Raw genomic sequence first — 25089 nt, 5'->3', positions numbered from 1 at the left:
GGTTCCAGGACAAGCTGTTCCAAGAAGCAGTCATGATACATTTTAGACAAATTACACAGTCAGGAAGGCAGTTTTACAGATTAAAAGAGTTTGATGTTGATCCAGCACCAGAATGCCCTCCATGCACACACATCCCGTCCAGTAATAACATTAACTACTTTAGAATCACAAGGCAAAAATTACCTAGCTGTAAACAGTTAGCAGGAAAACGATCCTGTACATGGAACAGTTATACCATCCCTTGCTCATTAGCATTGTGCTCCCAAATTGAACTGTTTACTACACTTCAGTAGTCTTGAATGTTACTCCCTCTAAGATTGTCTGGAGTGCAACCCTCTGGAGTGCATTACTACTTATTAGTGGGCAAGCAGTGGATGGAAAAGATAGATTTGTTAGGTCCAAAGATGATAGGAGAACTGCAGTCTGATAGACAGGGATAATCAGAAATGAACAGCATGGAAAATACATAGTTTTGTTTGCTTCATCTTTGCAGTGAGTGTCAGGAAGAAAGAAAATTTGAAACTCAAATGGCCCCACTGCAAATTATGTCCTGAATACAAATATTGCAAATGTTTAATCTGTCCTGTCTACTGTTTCAACATTAAAGATCCCACATACCTTTTCTTAAGATTAGGAGTTTCCCCTTGTAACTGTGACCCAATTTCATCTGACTACTGTTGTACAATTTGCTATGCGTTACTTGTTCCCTTAGCTGTTGTCCCCTACCACAAAGGTTTGCATTTCAGTGATGCAGTAAGTATATAAAGTATCGTGTAGCCATTTCAGGATGAAAGACACTATCTATAAAATGTAATATTTCTATTAAATAGTCAGTGATTGGTTTTTACTTAATAGTCTAATACCCATAAAAGAGGGGTGCAACACTGAAAAATCACCACTAAAATGCAATCCTTTAGACAGACATTGCATTATTTTAAAATAATTTGAATTCTTCGTTTCATGCATTTTATTTTACTACAGCACAACCTCTATTACCCAATCCTCCGTCATTCAAAACTCCTTTGTAAGTGAAATAGGGTCACAACCATGGGCATATATTGAGAATTCTTTCAAGTATCCAAAATCTCAGTTATTTGTGTTTATTCCGTCTCCTCCATGACATTTTACTTCTTGAGATTTTCGTAGAATAGTGAAACTATTGACTGTTTGTTTTTACTTGCAGCTCAATGTGATTACTGTGCAGAGAAAAAAAGCTGCCTCCATGGTGGATCTAGAAAATATTTAAAAAATATACTTTGTTCATTCACACCACTTAAGAATTGGAAAATCTGTCAGAGAAATACAGAATTGGAGCATTAAAGCCTATAGCGCATAGGCATACTTGTGTAATTTGCATGAACATTTTCCATTCTGTTTGCACATGGGGAAAAAAGCTCACAGTAAATACAGGAATGAGAATATGCAAAATAATATAATGACCTCTTATGTAAAATGAAGCCCACATTCATCAATGTAAAATTACAAGCGTACTGTGCATAGTGTGGGTTTTTTTGATTTAATGGCAATCATGACAAAGTAGTATTAAAGAAATGTATACCAATGTGCTGACAATTATAAACACCTCTACTCTGTATGTACAAATGATTTGTTTAATTATATTTTGTATGACATTTTCTTAATGTACAAGTGCAATGTAATAATTTATGTACTTTCTAAACAGATTGTGTGCATGGGAAGGAATGGGCTGCATCCTCTTTGGTGAATGAAACTGAGAAACTAGTTATGTCCTGAGTTTCAAATAGTGGGTGTATGTGGTAGTTTTGCCTTGACTTTCAGTGTTGTGCAGTACAGTATTTGTGGGTTTTTTCAGTTTGTTTCCTCCATGATACCCATTGAAAATAGTAAAATGTAGATACTAATGTGGTCTCTGGTACTCCAGGTTCTTCCCAGTTGTACTTCTTACTCTAATTACTACTTCACAGTTGTGCCTTACCTCTGTGATCAGCTTCTTTTCCTGGTATGCACATGCATGGGAACCTGTGGCAACTGTTATTCCTAGCAGCAACACTGTACAACAGGCTAGGCAAAGTCATACAGAAGAATATGTAGCAATTATGTTACCCCCCTTTACTCTTTCAGATCAAAATATTCATTTTAATTCCACAAAATAAGGGTTCAAGGACTCTCTTTAGATTACATTTTGTCCTTTTTGCTTTGAGGATGGCAAATTCTATGCAATTATTCTATAAAGGGCTTTTGAAGGAAAGTTAGTATATTAGACTCTTAACTGTTTTCTCTTTAAGCATATATAACATTTGAAAATTCATTTGACAGATCTTGGAAGTCCATTGTCTGAAGTAAGTGATTTTAATTTCTTGTGTGTTTATTTGAAGGTTTTCACAATACTGTATATTTTCTCCTCCCTCTTAACATATTTACAATATAAAGGACAATGAAACTTAAATTTATTTGGACTGATAATTCATCCATGCTTACCTGAAAATTTCCTTTCTTTGAAAAAGATGCATAGATTTTTACAGTGGGTCTTCAGCCTGCTTGCATCTTTGGGGCAGAACCAGACTGTCAGTCACTTGAGGTAGGAGTCTCTCCTGCCCACAGAGTCTGTCAGTTAAGACAACTTCCATAACCAAGGATAATTCTCCTCATTTAATAATCTAAGAAAAAAACTGTACTTAAGAAAGAATAACTACAGCTGTCTCCTGCTGCGGAGCATAGTTTTAATCAATCACTTCCTCAGTTTGATGTATCCCAGTGCCAAGCCCGATTTATAACAAGGGAGGGCTGGCTCTGTGAACCTATTACTCAAAGTTGGTTTTCAAGTATGCATGGATCCACCTTCCTGTTTCTTCTTATACCTTATTAGCCACCACATATCTCCAGTGAATATTTGTTCCCAAATAATAGGCAAGGCTTGCAGCATGCCATAAATATCACTAAAAACCTAGACACTAAAGCAAAAGAGAAAGTTAATTTGAAAACCTGTGGCCCCTCACTGAGAATACCTCACTTGCTGTCTGTCTGTTTGCATTTAAACCAGGGAGCCTGAGCACTTCAGCTGGTCCTCTCATACAGAGCTACTTTTTACTAAATATGCAAATTTTACAGTATCTGCTTTAATCTTCTGTCCTTGTCACATCACAGTGCTGCAATTCATATACTGAATTCCTAAAAGCCCATCTTCATACAAGAGAAAAGCCACCTGTTTTCTCATATCACTCTATTTTATTGCCACAATCAGCAACAGATGGGAGTAAAATTGAAAGAAGGTCCTAAAATCAAAGGAATATGATGTATTTAATGAGAAAAAAGCATTCTCTGGTTCTAGTAAATTAAAGATGGCTTATTGAAATGTTTACAGTTCCACAGATGATGACCAATAAATCCAAGCTAGAGAACGACTCAGCACTACTTGAGCCATTTCTCATCAATGCAGAGGCTGGCGTGGGTCAAGAAGGGGTGATTTCTAATGCTCAGACCACAGGCTGTACATCATGAATCAGAGAGATACAATTGCCCCTTCTGTGCACATTTTGCCTGAGGTTGCGTACTGGTGATATATTGGAACTTGTAAAATAGCTTACATTTAGGGAATATGCAGTTGAGGTATGAAGCTATAAAAGAATAGAGGCAACTAATACAAACCAAAAAGGTCTGGGTTGATACTGCTGTTCAAACTGCAAGCATCCCCAGCTTTCAGTTCAAAATGGTGTGTTGATTACAGCTCTTTTATTACTGAGGGAAATTAACACATATATTGACATCATAATTATAGGCTGTACTGCCTTATAAAGGTTGTTTGACAATTCCCTTTATAAGACCCTGTTTTCAGTTGCTTTATAACCCTGCTAAACTTTTTGGAAAGTTTCAGCCAAAACAATTCAGCCATTTTCAAAAACAAGGCTAGGGCTGGGTACATTTTGCTGATATTAAGATTGTCAGGATTTGTTGACTTTGAGAATGACTCTAGCACCCCCGTGCAGGAAGTTGAAATTTAGTAGAGGGTAGCCTTTGTGTCAGGCATGTGTCTTCTGCCTTGCCCTTAAAAATCTGTCCAAATTTGACCAAGGCATAAGACTGAAAAAACCTCAATTCATACATGCTCAGTAGAGACTTCCTAAAACAGTTTAATTTTCTAAAGATTCCATCTTCCCTGAGCATGATTTTCCTTGCAATTGCAATTTCTGGATGCCCTGGGTTGTGGTGGGTCCAGGCATTGGAGTTGAGAGCAGGGAGCCTCTCTCTCCTGTGTGCTCTAAAGGTACAAAATGGACCTGCTCTAGCGATTAAATGGCTGTGTTCTAGAGGAGGCTGTTGAACAGTCAGAAGGTATATAGACTCCAACTTGTGGGGCTGTAAAATTACAGCTAAACGTTCAGGCTTGGGCTGGAGCCCAGAGCTGTGGGTTCCCACAAATGTCTACACCACAATTTTACAGCCCCACAGCCTGAGCCCCCAACTGACTGACTCAGGCCAGCCATAGTTGTTTAACTGCTGTGTAGACACATCCTAATTGTGTGTCCCTTGTGTTCTGGCTGCCTGACTTAAGATCCTGAGGTCTGATTTTTTTTTTATTAGTGCTGAGGACTCACAGCTGTTACTGAAGTCAATGGGAGCATCTTCTTTGAACATATAAAGTGCTGTATAATAACATTAAATACTCTGAAAAATGAAGTCTTACATTGGGTACCCAAAATTAGTGGATACTTTTTACCTTAATTTATCTCTGCCTTAGTTCTCCATTTATAAAATGGGGGTAATACCTCCATCTCATAGGGATGCTGTGCAAATAATAAATTCATCATTTTATGTGAAACACAGATACTGTTAGCGATGAGCTCCATGGCCCAGGAGGAAATTAATAATTTGTCTTCAGAATAGAGTTTGAATAATGTGCAGTAAATAAGGCATGGGGCCATACATTGAACAATGAATAGAATAAAATATTGAATAGCTGTTCATAAAGTGAACACCATCCAGTCTGTGCACTGAATGAGGCAGAGGTTCTGGGGGAGAAAATAGGGTGTAACCCTGTAATTAAAGACTAATTCTTAATGCATTTACAGAAGGGGGTTGAATTAAGGTTGCACAGGCAACCTGCTCTAGGGATTAGAGTTGTGTTCTAGAGGAGGCTGTAATGAACAGCCTGTAACAAACCTGAATATGTGGAAGCCCATACAGTAAGTTACATACCCAACATACAGTAAGTTACATAAATGATTTGGTGAACTTGCCACTGTACCAGTAAGAGATCATGGATATGTAACATTCCACATACAGAAACATTCAGAGGTACACTTGTAAAATGTAAAGAAATAGGCCTCTTTCTGTTTATAACAAAACTACATTTCTGCATTCTGTAGATTTTTGGCTATTTTAACCAAACTGCCAAACTTTTATGAAGATTTCTATTTGCCTTTCACTTGTTCCATAAAGCAAACCTAAGATGATTTAAAGTTCAAAGTGCAGTTTTGGACAGCAAAGATAGCAAAGTGACTTAGAAGGGAATCTGGTATGTATTTTTTTTTTTTAAGTTTATACTCCATTTTAGCAACTTACTGTAGGCCAGTGTGTCAGCCCTTTACTAACACTGCTGAACAAATAATCACAGGTAGATTCACTGATTTCAGAAAAATTACTTGTTTAAGAAATTGTTCACCAAAAATGAATAAAGGAGAGGTCATACTCTGACCTTTAACAATTAAATAATGTTTTACTACTGTTGGCACTCTAGAGCCAATACAGGGAAGAATGAGCTATATCTTGGTCTTGCAAGCACCTCAGGCACCTTCCAGTTTCAAAAACTTCAACTACTAATGCTATGAATAAGAGAGAAGATATGGCAAGCACTGAGTAAGTATTACAATCATATCACTCTAGACATATAATAATAATAATAGCATTTCATTACTGGATAAGCTAAATTTCATATAGTAATAGCATTTCATTACTGGATAAGCTAAATATATATATAATGACTGGGCACCAAACATGACAATTGTTGATCACAATGGTCCAAATCCTGGAAACACAAATGTGCTTAAAGCACATGAGCTTACAGCAATGAGACAGCCTATATGCTTAAAGTTAAGCATGTACATATATGCAGGATGTTTATTTTAACTTTGCTTAGATATCATGGCAATGAATACAGTATATAAACCTGAACAGAATGGACAAAAGTGGGGATTTTAAAATTGAACACTGCCAGTCTATTGCAAAATGTACAGCATTTATTCACATACAGACAAAAAGGCACAATTCTACTAAATATTTTAACAAAAAAATACAGCTGTCTTCAACTAGATCTTTATAAATACTTCAGAAAAGGGGGAAAATAAATACAGGTTTGGGCCAAGTAATATAAAATAGTCATCTCTACATATACTTTTTATCTCTGATCCTATCGGTTTCTTGTCATGCACCTTTTTTTTTAAATTTTAGCTGAATGGACACCAAAGCTAGGCACATAGTGAAAAATCTTCTGTACAAGATTTTACAAATGTAATGACAATTTTTTTCAAATTTTTAAAATAATAAAGATTTGCACACATGACACGAATAAACCCTTCATTTCGATTTGTGTGTTTATACCCTAACAAATGGCATTCCAGGCAACTTTACAAAAGTTTAACTAGCCTACATGTTGACAAAATACACCAGTCATAATCAAAGAGATTGCTTGGTCAATCTGCACAAGGAAAGGTAAAGCTTAAAAAAAAAACGAATGGTTTCATACCAATAAAACACAAGGGGTGGGTTTGGGTTCTTACTGCTATACTTATGACTCCTCTGTTGCTGAGCGCTAAGCCTGGCATGAAACTAACTTTACAGCTGGCCATACTGCAATTAGCTTGCCTTGTAGCTTTTTTTGTAATTAGGGGTTTGGGAAAAGCGCTTTTTTATTTGGTTCAGCATAAAGTGGAACATTTGGAAACCTTATTAACCTAAATGTGTGGGGAGTAAAATAGGTAAGGCATTATTTCTGCACAATGCTAGCATTCATAATAGTGCAAATGAATCAGGTACCTCTTTTCAAATTGATGTGAGGTTAAATGTTTGCTTAGAATCAAATTTAATTTTTTTTCCTTCTATGGCTTGACAAACAATTCCCTATATCGCAACCTCCTTACAGTAATAAACATAGCCCTCATCTAGAAATGTTGCTGAATTTAAAAGTGAAATCAACTGTACTTCCCTCTTCTCCCATAGCCAATAAAAAAAAATTTAATCAAAAAACTTTAATATTTTAAGTCACAGCAAGAGTGAATCTCTGTATGACTCAGATCCGCCATTCCTCCTTTGTTATGTGCAACAAGTTAATCTGACCAGCAAAGTCATGAGATGAATCTGGTTTCTCAGGAGCAGCAACGTTTTTAAACAAAGTATCGTTTCAATACAAACATTTCCCCTTCCCAAGATTATCCATTAAGTGTCAAAAGGTTATGTCTCAATTTAGTTTTAAACGTTTTTTTGAAGTTTTTAATTATTTGATAACTTGCATAGCAAGATGGAATGTCAATAAGCCCATTTTGTCAACTGAATCCTCTGGAAGACTTAAACAGCAAAGTTCTATTGTTTCTTTATTCTTTCCCTGCCCCAATAATGAGGGGTTAAACGTTAAAATGTATTATGTAATTGAATACTGATAGTGGTGGGTGGGGGAAAATAAAAAGGGATTCTTCCATCTGCCCACATTTCTAAACTCACTGCTGCTTAAACTTACTTTCAACTATTTCATGTCTGACTTACATTGATGCAGAATTCCAAAGACTTCAGGCTCTTGTAACATCCATTGTTATGATACATATATATATATATGCACTCTATTCAGTGCACAAACATATATATGCACTCTATTCAGTGCACAAACATATATATGCACTCTATTCAGTGCACAAACAGTCTCTCGATGTACTGTTAATGTTATTGCTGATAGCTTACTCACTAGTTATTGCCATTCGCTGTTATTTTAAAAAGTTATGTAATCAGACTGTGAGCTCCCTCTCTCATCAATTCTAGTCCAGAATAGAATGAAATCACTTTATCTTTGTCTGAATGTAAAGAGCTAATCACACTTTATTGCCTTTCCTTTTTATTCTATTTAAATATATATTTGTCTTTTTTTTTTTTTAAAGTAACGTTTTAGTGTCAGATGCTTGGATTTCCCAGTACATACCATTAGTGCATAAGTGGCTGGCGTTGGGAAATCCTGCTGACTAGTGCCTTCAAGTTAGTCATACCCACTTGAATTGTCATCTTATTCCTGGGCAGGTGATTGGATAATGGTAAATCTGCTTTGTGGATTGTTCCATAGAATGCAGTAGGCCATAAATTTGTCCCTTTCTCAGAACTGGCCAAACTATCTTCTAACTGTATTCCTTCCTCAGAATTGAAGAGCTTAGGAGTATGGCTCTGTACTCAGACTGGGTCTTTTCATGTTGTTAATGTGGTATCACTAGGCAGCTGCAGTTCAAACCGGTCTCCTTCATTTTTCTCCAATAATTGTGGTTAAATCTGACTACCTGTTGGATGTATTTACATGTAAACTCTCTGGAGTTACGGAAGATTTAGAGCTGCCATGTATACTGAACTCTAATACACCAAAAACATTCTGCAGGCAAATATGCTTCAAGACCTGCCACAGTCCAAGGAAAGTGAGCATTTATAATGTGTTCAGAAATGCTGGATGGTTAAATAACCATATTTGATATAGCATACACTAGTTAATTTAACAGTTTGTGCTTTTGGGGAGAGGAAAAAATTCTTGTTGGTGCTGTTTTGCTAAAGAGAGACAGATGCAACCTCCCCTTCCCCCACATGTTTAATGAATTCTTTTAGTGTTCCACCAAAGATTCCATAGTGATGGAATAGATTTAATAGTGATGTTGTCATGTTTCCTCAAGAAAGTTGCAAATAAAAAAGATTCAAACTTCTCACAGAAATAGATTATACGGACTCAGGGACGGGGCAAAATCGTAGTCTTAAGTGCACGTAAACATGTTTTATACAGCTCAGGGTAACTGTTTATCTCTTTGTCAATCTGTAGCCATGTCTAAAACCCCATCCTCCCCTCCTCACACCAATAAATAATGCAGAGTGGGTTTGTAGGCAGTGCCTCTATTGACCACGGCGCTGAAGATGTCTTACTGCCCAGTCAGGAAGCGAGGATACTTCTCCTAATAATGTCTGTCCTCCTGTTGATAGTGCTGTTTGGACTAAGCCTTTGCTGTCTGCATTTTGTCTCAGCCACCTCAGTTTCTGAGTCACTCATTTCAGCATCTGGAGCATACCCATCATTTTCCCTGTCTGTCTTTAGTTTGCTTTTTGCCCTGTCTTTAGGCAAAACTCTGCCCATGCCCAAGTATGGATAGTTAGAGTTCTGGTGGCAGGTCTCCTCCTGGATCTCTCCCTGGTGTTGTCTCTCCCCCTTCTTTGGAATTCGGAATCCGCCCCAGTTTTTCACTGGGCTTGTGGGTGTAGTAGGCACTTTAACCACAGGCCGGTTATAGTTTATTTTGATGAGAGATCCATTGCATTTAGGCACTATATCCCTCCGTGTGCCAGGTGCTGACCTACCACCTGGATGGTTCACAGACCTTTTGTTTTCTGATTGCCTCTGAGACACTTCTGTGGATGTCAGTGGCTTGTGGCTGTGCTTGCAAGGTTTTTCCTTCAGTTCTGCCTTGATTACCTCATAAGGGGAACGACTGTCTCTTCTTTTCCTGTGGTCTGTCATAACTATCCCGTTTCTCTGTTGTGCTGATACAATGCGTGCTTCTGCAAAGGCCTTTTCAAAATTTAAAAAGCTACCTGGAGTTGCAACACTTTCTCTTCGGCTGGGCTGCTTGAGCAGGGATTTGCTGTCACTCCCAGAGCTGTTCCTTGCTCTGTCTCTCTTGTGTGGTTTTTTCAGTGTGTGTGTCAGAGAAGTGCCCATTTGCTTCCTGAAGAAAGCAGAATGCCACTTCAAATCCTCTATCTTGGGAGCATCAGGACCCAAAGATGGACTGTTGAACAACACCACGTTTTCTACTGAGAAGGAGGAGGAAGGCACACCTAAAAGCAACATAGAGAAATTACTTCACAGTTCAGCCACAGCAAATCACTTTCTTCATATAATTGCTGCTTTTTACCTCCGAAAATTCCTCTCAAATTTTTCTTTCCTGCCTCCAACTTGTTTTAATCCTGCTGGAGCATGACCAGCATTTAATGGCTTTCGTAATGTCCAACATCTGCCAGTGATCAGCCTTCTGTAACTCTCCTACTTACTGTAGGTCTAATTCTATTTAGATGCAATTTCCATAGCGCTATAGATACTATAGCTAACGTGTAGCTCAGATTTTAAGGACAGAAGGGGCCATTGTGTTTATCTAGTCTGATCTCCTGCATAACACAGGCCCTAGGACTTCCCTGTATTACTGTTTCAAGTCCAATAGCTGTGTTTGCACTAGAACACATCTTCTAGACAAACATCGAATCTTGATTAAACTCTTTGGAAAAAAGCATCTTCACTTACATGGACAAACTACCACATATGTCATCAAGCATGATTCTACTAGCTGATTGTGCAGCTGACTAATTATTAAATCCTTAATGATAATCTAGTTAACCTTTTCAATGTAGCATTTTCCTGCTGGAGAAGCAACTATTTTCAGTGAGCAGTAAATGAGTGGGAATGATTTTTTAACGTCAGTTTGCTGCTCCAGCAGAATTCATGCCTTTAAAACCACTGTCTCGCAGACTCATTCAGAAGAACTGTTAGTCAAAAACTGAAATGAATATCTGAGTCACTTTTGGAGTAGCAGAAACGTGCCTTTCGTTTGACAGATCCCAACAACATGCTTGGTCTTAAGCAGAATGTGCTGAAATGTAGACCTTTCCATTTTCAATTGATTTTAATAGGTTCACAATGCTTCCAGCTGGGGTCCAAAAGACGAATTCATCTTGATGGTGTTTTAGAAAGGGTTTAATCCGGGAAGGATAGAAAATGAAACATTTGACAGGCAAATGAACAAGGATGTGATTTTTCTCTTACTTATGCAACTTCTTTTGGTTGAAGAATGAATACAAATACATTCAGAAAACACCATGACAAGCAGAGCTATCATTGTCTTTTCTTCATCTAAACTTGGAAATGCAGAAAATCCATAATAGCCAAGGAAAACCAACATTAAATCAAATGAAAATCTGTTAAAGAAGTGATTTTTACCAATAACTCATTTCCTTTATAACATATTCAAAGGGACTCTGTCAACTTGAAGTTTAATCAATTTAAAAAAAAAAACAAAAAACTGACTACACCTGCTGCTGGGTTCATATTGCCAAAATCTGTGGTGTTATCCACACACTTTCCTTTTGTTTTTAAAAATGTTTTCTCTCCCCTGTTGTTTGAGACTAATATAAACAACATGAGAAAATACTAAACCTACAAATAGAGTGGGGGGAAAAGTGAAGCTGACTCCACAGAAAGGGCTGTCAAAAGTACGAAGAAAAAAACTGAGACAAAAACATAGATAGATCCAAGTTACAGTGATCTTAGATCTTACTTGTAGCTATAATTGGTCCAACATTTTCAGAGAAGTGTGATTTCTGCATGAACTATAACAGCATAAAGGTTCTGCACACACCCAAGCTGATGGGCTTCATCCATGACCTCAAAAAGACCACCACTAGGAACAAGGGGAGTTCTTTCTTCAGGCCCATTCAGTGCTGGGCCTTTCTGATAAGGGTGCCTAGATGCGTGTCAGCTCTGGGGACACCCATCCACTATGAAATGACTGAGATCACCAAACAGCTATTATTACTATTAAATGTTTATAAGGCAGCAGCTCCTAAACGCCACAACCAGGTTGGGCCCCATTGTGCTGGGTGCTAAACAAACACATAATAGATGACAGTCCCTGCCCACTAACAACTACCAATAGTGGGAAAAAAATTGGTTATAGAAATTTAGGAAGGTTTTGAAGCAGTGAGCTAAAACAAAAGTCTCTTCATCCCATTTTCAATTCCTTGGGACACTCAGTTCCACAGAGATGGCTAGTTAATTCAGGCCCACTTACTTATCTATTTCTATGGCTTCTTATGTGACTGTCCTTAATATGTTGTAGCTGAAAATTTAGAATATACTGGCTCTTGGTTCATTAGGGGTTTTTTTCTCCAACTTCCCGGTGCAAAGTGAACTAAACAAGAATATAAGGAAGGGTAAGCTTCAAAACGGTAAGACCTTAACCAAACCATTTTGTTCCTCTGCTTGGATGTGATAATGAAGAATAATAATGATAATGATAATGTGAAACATACCTGAAACTCTTTCTTGCTCCATAAGTTTTGTGTAGAGATTGAATATCTGTTCCTGGACTTTGCAAACAGATCTCTTAATCTTCTCCCTTCGGGTCACCATGTAAGTCAGATTCCGAACCTAGAAAATGCAAATAATGTCACTGAGCTTCATGATAGTAAAACTATAAACTGTACCAGGCTGGTACAGAATCCAGAACCCAGTTTGTCTCTGCCTCTACAGCTTGTTAGCTAAGTATCCTCCTCTACCGTATATGATGCTCAGAGAATCACTGAACCCTGGCTGCATAGAGAGAAGGTAGACACAACATGAGGCCTTTGAAGTTGGAGGTGGAAGTAAAAGGAGAAATAAGGAGGGATCTTTGAGGACCATACCCACATCTCTCTGCCATTGGATACATACATACATATTTTTAAACTTATTAAACACACACACACACACACACCCCTTTTTAGTTATGCTTAATAGCTTATAGGGTCAAAATTTGGGTTGTTGTAAGAGTGTCCTTCATGAACCTTCCATTTTAGTCTCATTTGGGTCAATTAATACATGCAGTAGGGCTCTTATGTATGCAACTGTATGAAAGACATAGCATGACTGTTGAAAGAACTGGAAGTGAAACCAAATTATTAATTGTTCGCTAGGCTCTGTGTAGAACAGTCACTTACCCTACAGTAACTGATTGTTCAAGATGTTATGGTCAGTGTGGATCCCACTGTAAGAGCACATGTACTTCATGCATGTGAGAGTGGATTTTTTTCCCCACTAGCAGTGTCCATCAGGGCTGTGCATGCGCTCTGTACTTCCTTGTGTGTTTGTCCATGCAAGAACGTAGAATGGGGTTGCCCATGACCCTCCCTTACAATTAAAAGCCTGTGATAGCTGGGGACTCAGAAAAATGAGGATGGAGGATAGAGTATAGGATCCACACTGACTACAACAGCTCAAAGAACCACAATTACTGTAGAGTAAATAGCTATTGTTCTTTGAGCTGTTGTAGTCAGTGTGGATCCCACAACAGATAACTGGCAAGCAGTATCCTCCAAGGATGGTGTGAGTGAGGAACTTCAGCTACAGTCGATCAAACAGAGACTGTAGTACTGCTCTCCTGATCTTGCCAATTGATTTGGCTGCCATGTCAAGTGCAATGTTTTACAAGACAGCAGATCACTCTACATAGCTACCTAGCAGATCTGAGATTGGAACAGACTTTCGGAGGGAGACATTAACCAACCATCTGACAGCCGGTGGAAATGCACTGTGTGATCCACTTAGTGAGTCTCTGTCTGCCCATCTCATTGTGGCAATATTTGGCGCAAGCCATCTCATGACAATCTAAAAGGCTTTGTCTTGTTGAGCTAACAGCAAGGCTTTGAGACATCTCGTTGCTTTTCTCATTGTTGAGTGCAGTTTTGAGAAGACAATTGGTAAGGTATTGAAAATCCACCTGAATAAATCCAAGGCCACCTGAGGAATGAAATTGAGGTATGGTTTCATCACCACTTTGTCCCTTTGAAAGGAAGTATAAGACGGCCCAAACACAAGAGTTTGGAATTCACTGACTCTATGCTGATATAATGGCCACAGGACTGACTGATAGTAAGGTAGCATATTGAGCACTCAGACAGTGATTCAAAAGGAAATCTTTGAAAGGGAGTCTAGACGAGCTGAGGCCTGTAGGATTACCCCATAGGTGTCTCGGCAGTCCTATGCAGACCTTAAAGGAGAAGGTTCTCTGCTCTGTGACAGGGAGAATGTATGCTCCAGTATGGTGAAGAGGAGTAGACTTCCTGTAGGGACAGCACCAGCATGTAATGTGCTTTCAGTATCAGAGTCTGTGTTGGTGCTGGTGTATATCTCGGCACGGACCTGGTTCTGCCTGAGCTTCATCCCCTCAAGTTCGGGGTCAATGTTAGTGCTGGCAAAATCTTTTGCATCACAGTCTGTTCATTTCCTTCATCCTTGATGCTGTGAGGACTTGAAAAACTGTCTCTGGAGAGTTTGCTCTGTTTGTCCTAAGCTTCTTCTTGAGCTTCTGCCTGAGTGCTCAGAGCATTCCCTTTCAGTGTTCAACTTCTGGGATGGTAGTACCAGCTTCCATATTAAAGTAGGTCAGTTTTGGTGCCAATGTCAGTGCCAGGTTTTTCCTTGGCACTTTTTCTCCACAGTGTTCTTAGGCATTGTTTGTCTACTCGATGGGGTAGCAGATGATGCTGGCTGTCCATTAATTAGATTCTGGAGCTTCTTTCCCCTGGGTATCATGAGATTTTCCATAGACTGTTGCAGAAGGTGGAGTTTCAGCCTTCCAACTTATGACTTTTGAGTCCTCACAGAGAAGGGGATAAGGGGATTGTCATGTGCTTGAAATGTGTGATTTCTCCAGACAAAAGGCATGCCTACTGTATCCAACCTTCAGGGGGAGTAGTCTATCACAAAATGGACAGGACTTGAAGCCCCTGGGTTTTGAGTCTGCCATTAGAGAAACCCTGGACAAAGGGGTCTGCGCAGAGAAGTTCTGTTCAGAAAGTTGGTGGTCAGTTCATGTTAGTCAAAACAGAAGATCAGACGTGGTTCTGATGATTTTCAGAAGGTTTTGCAGAAGTTTAGTCCTAGCTAAGTATTAGTGGGTTGGACGCTTTGCTAGGTTCAATCTCACTGCTGTGGACAGTAGAAGAGATCTGAGGGAGGCTGAGAGAGCAAGAGGTGGCATGCACTGCATTGACACACTGCTAGTCAAAAGAAAATTTGATCACGCATGCATGAGTGCCTGCAGTGGGATCCACACAGACACATATTTGAAGAATGTTTTCTAAAATATAAATCTTTTTCTGATTTGTGGTAGAGGATTTTTTCTTGATTTTGTTGCTGATTGGGACAGTCGCACAAAAATATCACAATAGAGAAACTCCCCATTAGGATCCGGCCTAATTTTTAGGCCATGACCGCAAACCTGAGTCTGCACCATTGTCACCAAACTGTGGAATTGGCTCTCCACTTCCTCTCATAAGATGGGCATGGTAGCAGCTGCATGCCCTGTGCCTGCTGTACACCATTCCCTGCTGCTCTGTGTGGGCTGCAAAACAAGAGGCCCACAGTGCACACAGCACAAAGAGATGGTTGTAGCCAGCAGAAGCAGGCATGCTACTGCCACAGGAAGGTAGATGTGAGGCAAATCAACACAACCTGAGCCCAAGAGGGGCTGGTTATTTTCCTATCCCACCCAAGCTGGGTGCAACACTTGTAGTCAGGTCCCAGCAGGTTGCAGAGCTATATGCCCTATCATCACAGTTGAGTTATCTTTCTGTGAAACTCAAAATTTCTCTGAGCTTACAAATTTAGTGGATGAAGTATATATAGATTTCTCTGAGGCTTTAGACTCGTGACAGCATGACATGCTAACTAAAAGGTTAACACTGTACAAACTCAATATGGCATGTTAAATAAATTAAAAACTGGCTAACTGACCTCAAAACATAATTGTTAATGGGAATCATCCACGAGTAGTTGTTTCTAGTAGGATTCTACAGGGATAGGTTCTCAGCCCAGTGCTAATCATACTTTACCAATGATCTCCAAGAAAATTTAAAATCATGTTAATAGATTTTAAGACCAGAAAGGATCATTATTAGATCTAGTTTGTCCTCCCATATAACAAAGGCCACTGAATTTCATCCAGTTACCCCTGTATTGAGCCCCATTTGCAGATGACAGAGAGACTGGCAGAGTTGTAAATAATGATGAAGACAAGTCACCTTTGCAGAGCTAGATTGCTTGGTAAGCTGGGTGCAAACAAGCAAGGTCACACATCTAGGAACAAAGAATATAGGTCACATGTACACGATGAGAGACTGTATTCTTGAAAGTGCCAATTCTGAAAAGGACTTAGGAGTCAGACTAGAAGCTAATCAACTGAACATGAGCTACCAATCCAAGCTGTGGTTAAAAGGGCTAATGTAACCTTTGGATATATAAACAGGAATGTCAAGGTGGAGGAGAGAGGCATTATTATTTGCATGACCATTGCTGGAATAATGTATCCAGACTTTTAAAAGAATGTTGTAAAATGGGAGAGGGTGTAGAATATTACACAAGAATAACTTGTGACGGCTGGAGAATACACAGACTTGAGGAGTTCAACTTATTTAGCTCTTTAAAGAGAAGGTTAAGAGGAGACTTGAACACCTGTAAGTGCCTCTGGAGACAGAAGATTTCTGATACTACAAAATGCATAAGAGACACTGACTGGAAATTGAAGCTAGAAAAATTCAAACTGAAATAAGGTATAAATGTTTACTAATAAGAGTAATTAACCTTGGAATAGTTTTATGAATGGTTGGGATAGAATCCATCACCTGAACTCTGTAAATCAAGACTGGATGTCTTTCTAAAATGTATGCTCTAGTTCAACCACAAGTTTTTTGGACCTGATAAAGGATCTGCTGGGTCAGACTGTATAGCCAGTAATGGTCCCTTCTGGCCTTTTTTTAAAAAAAAAAAAATCTCTCTCTCTCTTTGCCTGTTAATCTAAGAGCAAAGGTTCAATTTCAGATCCTTGTTAAGGCAGCTGTACTAAGGATAAAACACCAAGCTGATACCATTCCATTACACTTTTTAACATTCAAAACCCAACCCAATGGTATGCCACTGTCTACTCAAAATATTATGCACATATTTCTGGTGAAATGCTGACCTCACACTGTTCTGTTAGCAAAGTAAAAACAAGCCAGCTCCACATCAAAGACACAAGGAAAGACTGTGATTTGGTTTTTCATTTGTTTGAAAAATGTGCATCAGCAGTAGGTACCACCAGGAGAAAGCAGCACAAGCTAACTGCTTGTGATAGTGAAAATATACTACTTGTAAGGTAGTGTACTAAAAAGAGCAGTGTGGATGTTGTGGCACTAGTGGAGACTCGGGCTAGCCACCTGAGCTTAGACCCAGAGAGTCAGGTGGACTTGAAAGCCTGAGTTGCCACCCAAGCCACAACATCCACGCTATTTTTTAGCATGCTAGCTCAAGCTGAGCTAATGTGAATCTATCTTCTTGTGCTGTGAGGCTCACTCCCAGCTACAGTGCAGACATATAATCTTAGGGTTAGAAGGGACCACAAGAGTCATCTAATCTAACATATCCGACACTGTTCAGATTGAGATTGGGCACTAACTGCCAGGACCTGTCACCTCTGGGGGCTGAGACTCTCTATTCAAAAGAAGATAGCTGCAACTTGTTCAACAAATTCAATGCAATCTTCAGAGCACTGGGTTGGAACAAAATTTGGTTGCCCACATCCTATGGCAATAACCAAGGGAATATATCATCACTGATTTAGGTTGTGAACTCAGCTAACCAAACACAGCACCGTCTCCCCACAAGCATAAGCTTGCATTGGTTTACCCTCTCCAAATCCTGCCGGAGGTGTGTGAAGAGCTGCAGTCTCCTGAACAAAACATCCTGCTCCCGCTTGGCTAGATTGTCCTCTTCGTCTTTCTTTGGGGTTATCAAGGGCTTGTTGAAATTGCCTTTCCTCTTAAGCTTCCAGTACTGGTACAGGAACTCCACCAGCTCTTCAGGCAGCCGCAGGGCCTTGGCCACTTCCAAGACATTAACAAATGTGTAGAACTCGTCCTCCAGCTGCTGGAGCTTCTGCTTGCGGACACTGACCCTGTGGGCCTCCTCCTGGTTTTGATCAAGGCTGTGAAAGGACTCTATATGGACACAAGGGGAGCTGTCCTGTGTCCCATTCTCATGGCTGGTGTTTTCACTGAGGTGTTCATCATCCAGTTTCTTGGTGGAGCTGTGCTTGGGGCAGTATGACTTGAACTTGACCTCATCATTCTCCGCCAAGATGGTCCTCATCTCCAAGCCACGGTCAAATGCGCATGTGACATGAAAAGCTGTTCGGCAGTTTTTCACTGAGCACTGCAGAAAATTTTAAAAAATAAACATGTTTTAAATAAATAGTCTCATACTATAGACAAAATACCTACACAGCCACGACTCCTTTGAGATCAGTGCTTACACCAGCACAACTGCGGTACAATACACCACAGTACTGGGTTTTCCATCTAAGCCAAGTTCTTTCTCACTAATAGGTTTGCAATTTAATGCTGTCAGTTCAAGCAACAATGTAGTGGTCTCGCAGACATGAGTGATTAACTTCCCCTGGGCTTATCATACTATTCAATATGAGCAACTCCACAAAAAGAGGTTTCTCATGGTCACTGGAGCTAGTCACTTAAAGCAATATCATGACAGGCAAAACAATCATCTTTGGGTGTGCTAGCACTCCAGAGAGGAAAATATCCTGTGGCTCCCAGCCAGTCTGATACTTTAATTAAAATCTCTCTCAGCACCTGGAACTGGCCACTTTTGCAAACCAACAAACAAATGAACAAGTGCTACTTAAAAAGCAAGGGCCCCGTGGGATTTTTTTTTCTTTTATTCTCAATTTAGAATGTCACATATTAAATCACTGACATTCACTACTTCAGTCACTTAGTGCTCTTCTACTTCACATGAAAAAAAACTACAATTTGCTTCTTTTGTCATCTCCCAGGCTCTCCCCTATCTCCCATCTAGTCATCATGGAGCTAAATCTAGCCATCATGGAGCTAAACTGCTTTAGCACTTGATTTTAACTGTAACTAACTTGCTTTTGCAAAATGTTTAATAGCCATAACCAGCCATAAATTGAAAAATAGGTTTTTTTTAAAATCCCCCCTTGACTTGGACCCTTGTCCCCAACATAGAGAAATAAAAGTGGAAAGGACAGTCACAGACAAACTATGACAGGACTAAACTATACTTAACCCAAGTGATCTAACCTTAAAGAGAAATGCACTGCAGCAGGATATTTATACAGTGTTTTGTAACAAAGCCAAGTATCTGTCTCCTCTGGATTTTCCAGCTCAAGTTGACTCAGCAGCCAGATGTCAGCTAAATGTATACTACAGAGTTTAAACTGCAGAGGTTTCAGATAAACGTTCTTTAATAAAATCAATACTTGGAAAGGATATGAAAAATGGTGAAACCCTCTTTGCCCTTTCGCCTCCTCCAAATAAATGCTTTGTGGACAAACGGCAACAGCAGCACAGCTGGATATTAAACAACACAAAAGAAGTGCTTTTTGCAGCAAGTTCCATGCTACTAGGAGCTCTTAATAATTTGCTTGTATCAAAAGTAAAGTTCTGTTGAGTGGAGAGGAAAGCTTGTCTCATCTGAAGGAAATCTGAACTGGGAAGAAAATGCAGTCTTGCTTTTCCCAGCTTGCAGCAACTGCTTTCTGCCCATCCCTATGCACACATCAAGCAGTTTGCTTTTTAAATTAGTGTGAACATCTCATAATATAAAACATATCTGGAGAAACTGCCTCTTCTCCCTCCACTCATTCAGTTGATTATTACCTTTTTTATTACACACTTCATAAATTCTGTTTTTTTCCTGCTATCTAAAAGTTTCACAGCAAAATTTGAAGTATTTATAGGCCATGAGAATACTCTCGCATTCATGTTTCTTGTATCACAAAGCCCCACTAATACTCTTTGGTGATGTCACAGAAAACTGGAACCAAGAGTATTTCTCCAAATGATTTTTTTAAATGTGTAACTATCTGAAGTGGCAGCTGTTCAGCATACATATTATCCCATTCTGTTATTCCAGAAGACAGAGGTTTTCAGAGCAAGAATGTAAAAAAACCACACCAAAAAAAATCTGTATTCAGTATGAAACTGCTACAGACTTACCTCAAACAAGTGTTGGGGGACAAAATAGTTTGATCTCTCCATTATGTAAATTTCCAAGAGATAGAAGACAGGACTGTTTTATTTATTAAAATACAGTGGACAGATTAATTTTCTTTACTTGATATGTATATTATTTCATACCTTGATTGAAGTGAGAACAGCAAACAAGGCTGCTGACAAACAGATTGAAAGGTTTCACTGGAATGTCTGCTGAATTACTATTTTATAACTTTTCCCAGAAAACGCCATCAATGCCTCAGCGATAGAGGAACACAGGAGAGAGTGGCACAATCCAGTGATCTAAACTCAGAACTCAGAGCTCTACTTTTCATCTTTAAAGTGCTTTGCTACGTACTTTTTTTTTTTTTATTAGATAGCACAACTCTGCCTACAATTAGGTCATCTAGCCTTACTTTCCCCAGCAAAGGCAGGACACCACATGCTCTAAAATGCATTCGAACATACCTGTAGTCTTTCTCACAGTGATACCAATAGAACTAAGATTCAGATCTAAGCAATATGTACTGTAGATCTCTACATATTGTAAAACTGCTATCAGAATTAACACCCCTTTACATAATATCTATATATTGTCTTGTATCCTGAAGGATCCCAAAGTGCTTTATAAATTTCACAAGCTGATGTAATGTATACAAGGAACCTCTTCACTTACTTCTGAAATGCAGGTAACTCTGGGGCAGATCAATCCTGTTTAACACCATATTGCAACGCCACAGAACATTTTACAATAAGTGAAAAATCCCCATCCCATTGAAATTTTAGAGATAAATTCATTAGGAAGTATATGACCCATATTGGAATTTTGCCAAGAATGCAAATTGATGATAGGAAGCAGGATATTGGTGTTCTTGCTTTAGTGCTAGATACACAGCCAAAGATTAATTCTTTACTGTACATGGAGATAGTTATTTCCTTGACCACACTTGACCTGATGCTCCCATTGCCTTGCACCTTGTGCAGTCATTTACATCTGTGCTAAGTGAGAATAAACATCAAAATGTTAGTGTTTGACAGCTACCTTACAGTTGTGTACATGATTCTGTAAGGTGCAAGGCAATGGGAAAATCAAGGCCTGAAGCTCTGATTCTAGAGAATACAAACTATCTGCAAAGCCAGCCACCCCCTAAATCTGCCGAATTTGTGGATATTCATCACCAGCTGAAGAAGGGCCTGGTATTTCCTCTGCTTGTGGCTCATGATTCATTTGCATTTTGTAGCAGATTCTAAAAATGCAAACTGTTTCTTTCCTACGTACTCTGAAGCTCAATGGCAGAGATTCTCATAACTGAACTAAAAAGACCAACAAATGAGAACACCTGATTATTTATCAGATAAAAAAAGACTATGGTAGTATAACTCCTTTCTTACCCACAGCTGCAGACATTACCAATTCACTTTAATCCCTGGTAGACCCATAGGCCAAAATGTTTAAAGTTGGGTGGCATCTAAAGTTAGGTGCCTAAATACATATTTAGTCACCTGATTCACAGCCTTATCATGAAGGGTGCTGAGTATTGTCATTCCAATTGACTTCAGTGTTCACCATCTCTGAAAATCAACCTGCTCATCAGAGGGAAGATTTTCAAGGGGAATTGGGAGTCTAACTCGACAACCACCTTGAATATACATGCAGGTAAATTTTAGCACACAGTTTTTGGCATCCAAGTTAAATATTTTGGCCACAGAAAATTACTCACTTTTACAAATTAAGGAGCAAATCATAGAATCATAGAATATCAGGGTTGGAAGGGACCTCAGGAGATCATCTAGTCCAACCCCCTGCTCAAAGCAGGACCAATCCCCAATTTTTGCCCCAGATCCCTAAACGGCCCCCTCAAGGATTGAACTCACAACCCTGAGTTTAGCAGGCCAATACTCAAACCACTAAGCTATCCCTCCCCCCATGAACAAGTGCTACTTAAAAAGCAAGGAGAATGCACCACAAAATGTATTTTGTTCATTGAACAAGTATTCATTCATTCATTCAAGTTCATTCAAATTTCATTATTTATATTTCGGTGTTCTGATAAACACACCTAAGTACATTTTGTAAAAGTTAGGAATCTTTAAACTATAACCTCCCTACATTACCTGCTATTAAAACTCTACTGAGATGTCGGAAGAGACCAACATTTTTCTGTGCAAACTGGGCAGGGAATCAGGGAGGTTCTATAGAATGCACATTTACATCTATAACAAACACACTCATGTTAGTTTATTACCTGTATGGATGCCCCAATCTTCTCATTGCAAAGACTGCACACTAATGCCCATCTACTGCTGGGAATGTGAGACACCTTGGTTATGGGCTCCATCTTTTCTGGGCTGCCAATACTCACCTAAGCATCAGAGTGAAAAATATACAGTGAAAGATAAGCAGAAGGGTGGGAACCATGAAAGTATTTAGGTGCTTAAACCCCAGATTTAGGCGCCTAAGTCCCAGCTTTGGCTCCACTGCAATCCACAGAACTGCCACTGAATCATGCAGCACCTAAACTCACTCAGCACCCAAGTTTTTCAGGGTAAGAGTTCCCTAGGCACCTCTATTTCTGCCTCTGAGCATACGCAGTGCTGCCTTGCTTTAGGCGTCTGGATGCCTATCTCGCGCCAAAGCCGCAGAATGATCCACAAACCAGGGGAAGATAGGCATTTGCACGTAGGGCCCAATCCAGTAAGCATGCTTAGCATACACTCCTCTGATCAGCATCTCCCACTGGCTAGCTTAGGTGCCTCCCTACATAGCATGTTGGCTTCTGTGGATCCCCATTCATTGTACAGGGAGACTAGGTACCTATGGTCAGGCTTTGTGGATCACAGTGTTGTTCGAGAAGTTTCTAGGCACATAATATCATTGCAATGCTTAATTCCCTTTGTAGGTCCCACCCCAAGCAAAAATAAAAGTACAACTCTCCATTAGGAGTCTGTTTCATTGCTTGGTAACATGCCAAATTAATATGTTCCAGGTTTTTCAGTTTACAAAGAGAGAAAAATCCAGTTTCAAAACCACTTCTTCCCCAATAAAAATGAAACAGCTTTGATGCAAACCCCATCAATTTAAGTGATTTTAAAGGATGAATATTTTAAATGCCAGAACTTTCAAGAATTACCACTGTTAATCCAAATACTTGCTTACCCAGGTTCTGAGTTTCCATTTACAAATACAAACAGTGCTTACTTTGTGCTCTTACTAAATTAGCTTTCCCAGCAGTTGTCCTTTTTTTAGGCCTATGAGCCATTTGTATTGTAGTTCACCGAGCTAATGTAATTACCTTTTTCTTATAGATCGTGTATTATCCTGCCAGACTCTATGTCCTCTATGTTTAATTGAAAATGAATGTTTCCCTGTTTTTATCTTTTATTTTTTTCTACTCCCTAACAACAAATGCTGCATGGATGTTACATTCATTATAGCAACAGACATCAGATTGTCTGTTGTTATGAGCAGATTTGTCTTTTCCAAGATTGCTCTGAATCTGAACATAGGTACATCTGTTGGATTGACACCTACCTCTGGAATCCACAGAGCACAGCTCACATGGACCCACTTCGTCCCACTACGAGTAGGCTTCATAGCTCCACCTTTCTTGGGACACAATAAACACTTTGGCTGAACACCAAGCGCACAGGTCCGGCATAGCCAACTGCCTTCTGGCACCTTTAAAATTCCGTAACATGCCTGTACTCATGTTTATACAGGAGGGGAAGAAAAGGAAACATCAGCATGTTCCTGTTAGTATTAACTGATTTACATTTAGCCTTTTGCTAACCTCAAAGCCCTTTATGGGACTGCATGCTATATAATATTAGCTTACATTTATGTAGCCAATTTTGTTCTGAAGGATGGCAAGGTGCTTTTACAAATGTAGCAACTCCATATACACATTATATACAGATACTTTTCCCACTACTGAAAGGGAGCTAACTCCAGCTGTTTAACAATGCAAAACAACACTCCACAACAGTTTAGGGGAGGAAGAATATATTAATCAAATTAAACAGAAAGGGAAATTTAGATAGCTCTGTGATTGGTTAGATATCTGAGCTGGACGTTAGCCAGGACACTGGAGCTATAAAGTCCCATGAGATCTTTAAGGACCACAAGTGATAGGACATTGGTTTTGCATCTCACCTGAAAAATGAGATGATGACATTAAAGATGCCCCCAACGTATAGTTCAACTCTTACTCATAGGGTAAAGTGACATCTACTGAATGATTAACATCATATCTTGTAGTAGACTGGAGTGTCTATGGAGACCTCCAACCAAACTATTGCCAGTTCTGACCCTTTCTAGCTTCTAAGATTTGATGTGATCACAGTTCAAGACAGAATGGCTACAGATTTATCAATGTGCCAATTTTAAACTCTTCGACCACTTTACAAGATATGCAATGTTTGCACACTGCCACGCTCAAAGATACATTTCACCACCATACATGCAAATACATTTATGTATTTGTATTAAATGTTCCTTGCTTATCAAACATCAGAGCTGCCCCACCGCTTAATGACAAAGCAAACATTTTAAGGGATGGAGAGAAAGAAGACCCATAGCAAGGTCTCTTTCACAATGGAGCAGTCGAGGAAGCAGATGTGTTACAAACATATCTGTTCCTTCTTCCATGCAAAGAAAGGCTTGTTTAATTTCCACAGAAAGACATGTTGTGCTGTCTTGTCCTCAAAATAATCTAGTTATTCGGGCACTTCTCTAGCTCATGTGAGAGATTCAGGTTCAAATTCCTGGTCTGCCTCATTCAGAGTCACCCCAACATGGAATAAAACCAACTGTTAACCACAAGCCTGGTGACATAAATTAAGTTTAAACTACGATATAAATCCTTCCTGGTTTCCTACTAGTTGGATGGAGGTCATCATTTTTCAGATTTCCTCTTCCTCTTCAATCAAATTTATTGATACCGAAAATATATTGCCAAAAAAGAGGACTTCAGTGCATCTCATGGCTTGTGTGTGGAAAGTGAGGGATCAAACCAAAAAATTGCAGACATATCTGTAGAACAAAACCAACTGGGCCAAATTCATTGGGAA

General features: G+C 39.3%; 2 protein-coding genes across 14 annotated transcripts in view; one reads left to right on the top strand and one right to left on the bottom strand.

The window, feature by feature from the left end:
- SCLT1 (sodium channel and clathrin linker 1) overlaps window positions 1–6532 on the top strand; it is a 128300-nt gene extending 121768 nt beyond the window's left edge. For 4 of the 5 annotated variants that reach the window (XM_038398134.2, XM_043513511.1, XM_038398136.2 and 1 more), the window contains one exon: window positions 1184–6532. In XM_038398134.2, the coding sequence (XP_038254062.1) occupies window positions 1184–1246 (63 nt within the window). In that variant the 3' untranslated portion in view covers window positions 1247–6532. The remainder of the gene's footprint in view (window positions 1–1183) is intronic. The other variant, XR_006280947.1, reaches the window with a different exon arrangement.
- A 1582-nt stretch (window positions 6533–8114) lies between these two features.
- The window catches only part of JADE1 (jade family PHD finger 1), a 96471-nt gene continuing 79496 nt past the window's right edge, over window positions 8115–25089 (bottom strand). For 8 of the 9 annotated variants that reach the window (XM_038398128.2, XM_043513510.1, XM_038398127.2 and 5 more), the window contains 5 exons: window positions 23552–23719; window positions 22266–22382; window positions 17675–18199; window positions 12283–12400; window positions 8115–10038 (listed from right to left, as the gene is read on the bottom strand). In XM_038398128.2, coding sequence (XP_038254056.1) covers window positions 9137–10038; window positions 12283–12400; window positions 17675–18199; window positions 22266–22382; window positions 23552–23719 — 1830 coding nt within the window. In that variant the 3' untranslated portion in view covers window positions 8115–9136. The remainder of the gene's footprint in view (window positions 10039–12282; window positions 12401–17674; window positions 18200–22265; window positions 22383–23551; window positions 23720–25089) is intronic. The other variant, XM_038398132.2, reaches the window with a different exon arrangement.

This window comes from Dermochelys coriacea, chromosome 4 (assembly GCF_009764565.3).
Source record: "Dermochelys coriacea isolate rDerCor1 chromosome 4, rDerCor1.pri.v4, whole genome shotgun sequence".
In the NCBI taxonomy this organism is placed as follows: Eukaryota; Metazoa; Chordata; order Testudines; family Dermochelyidae; genus Dermochelys; species Dermochelys coriacea.
Note: the sequence above shows the minus strand (reverse complement) of the source record. Positions and strands in the feature narration are given on the sequence as shown.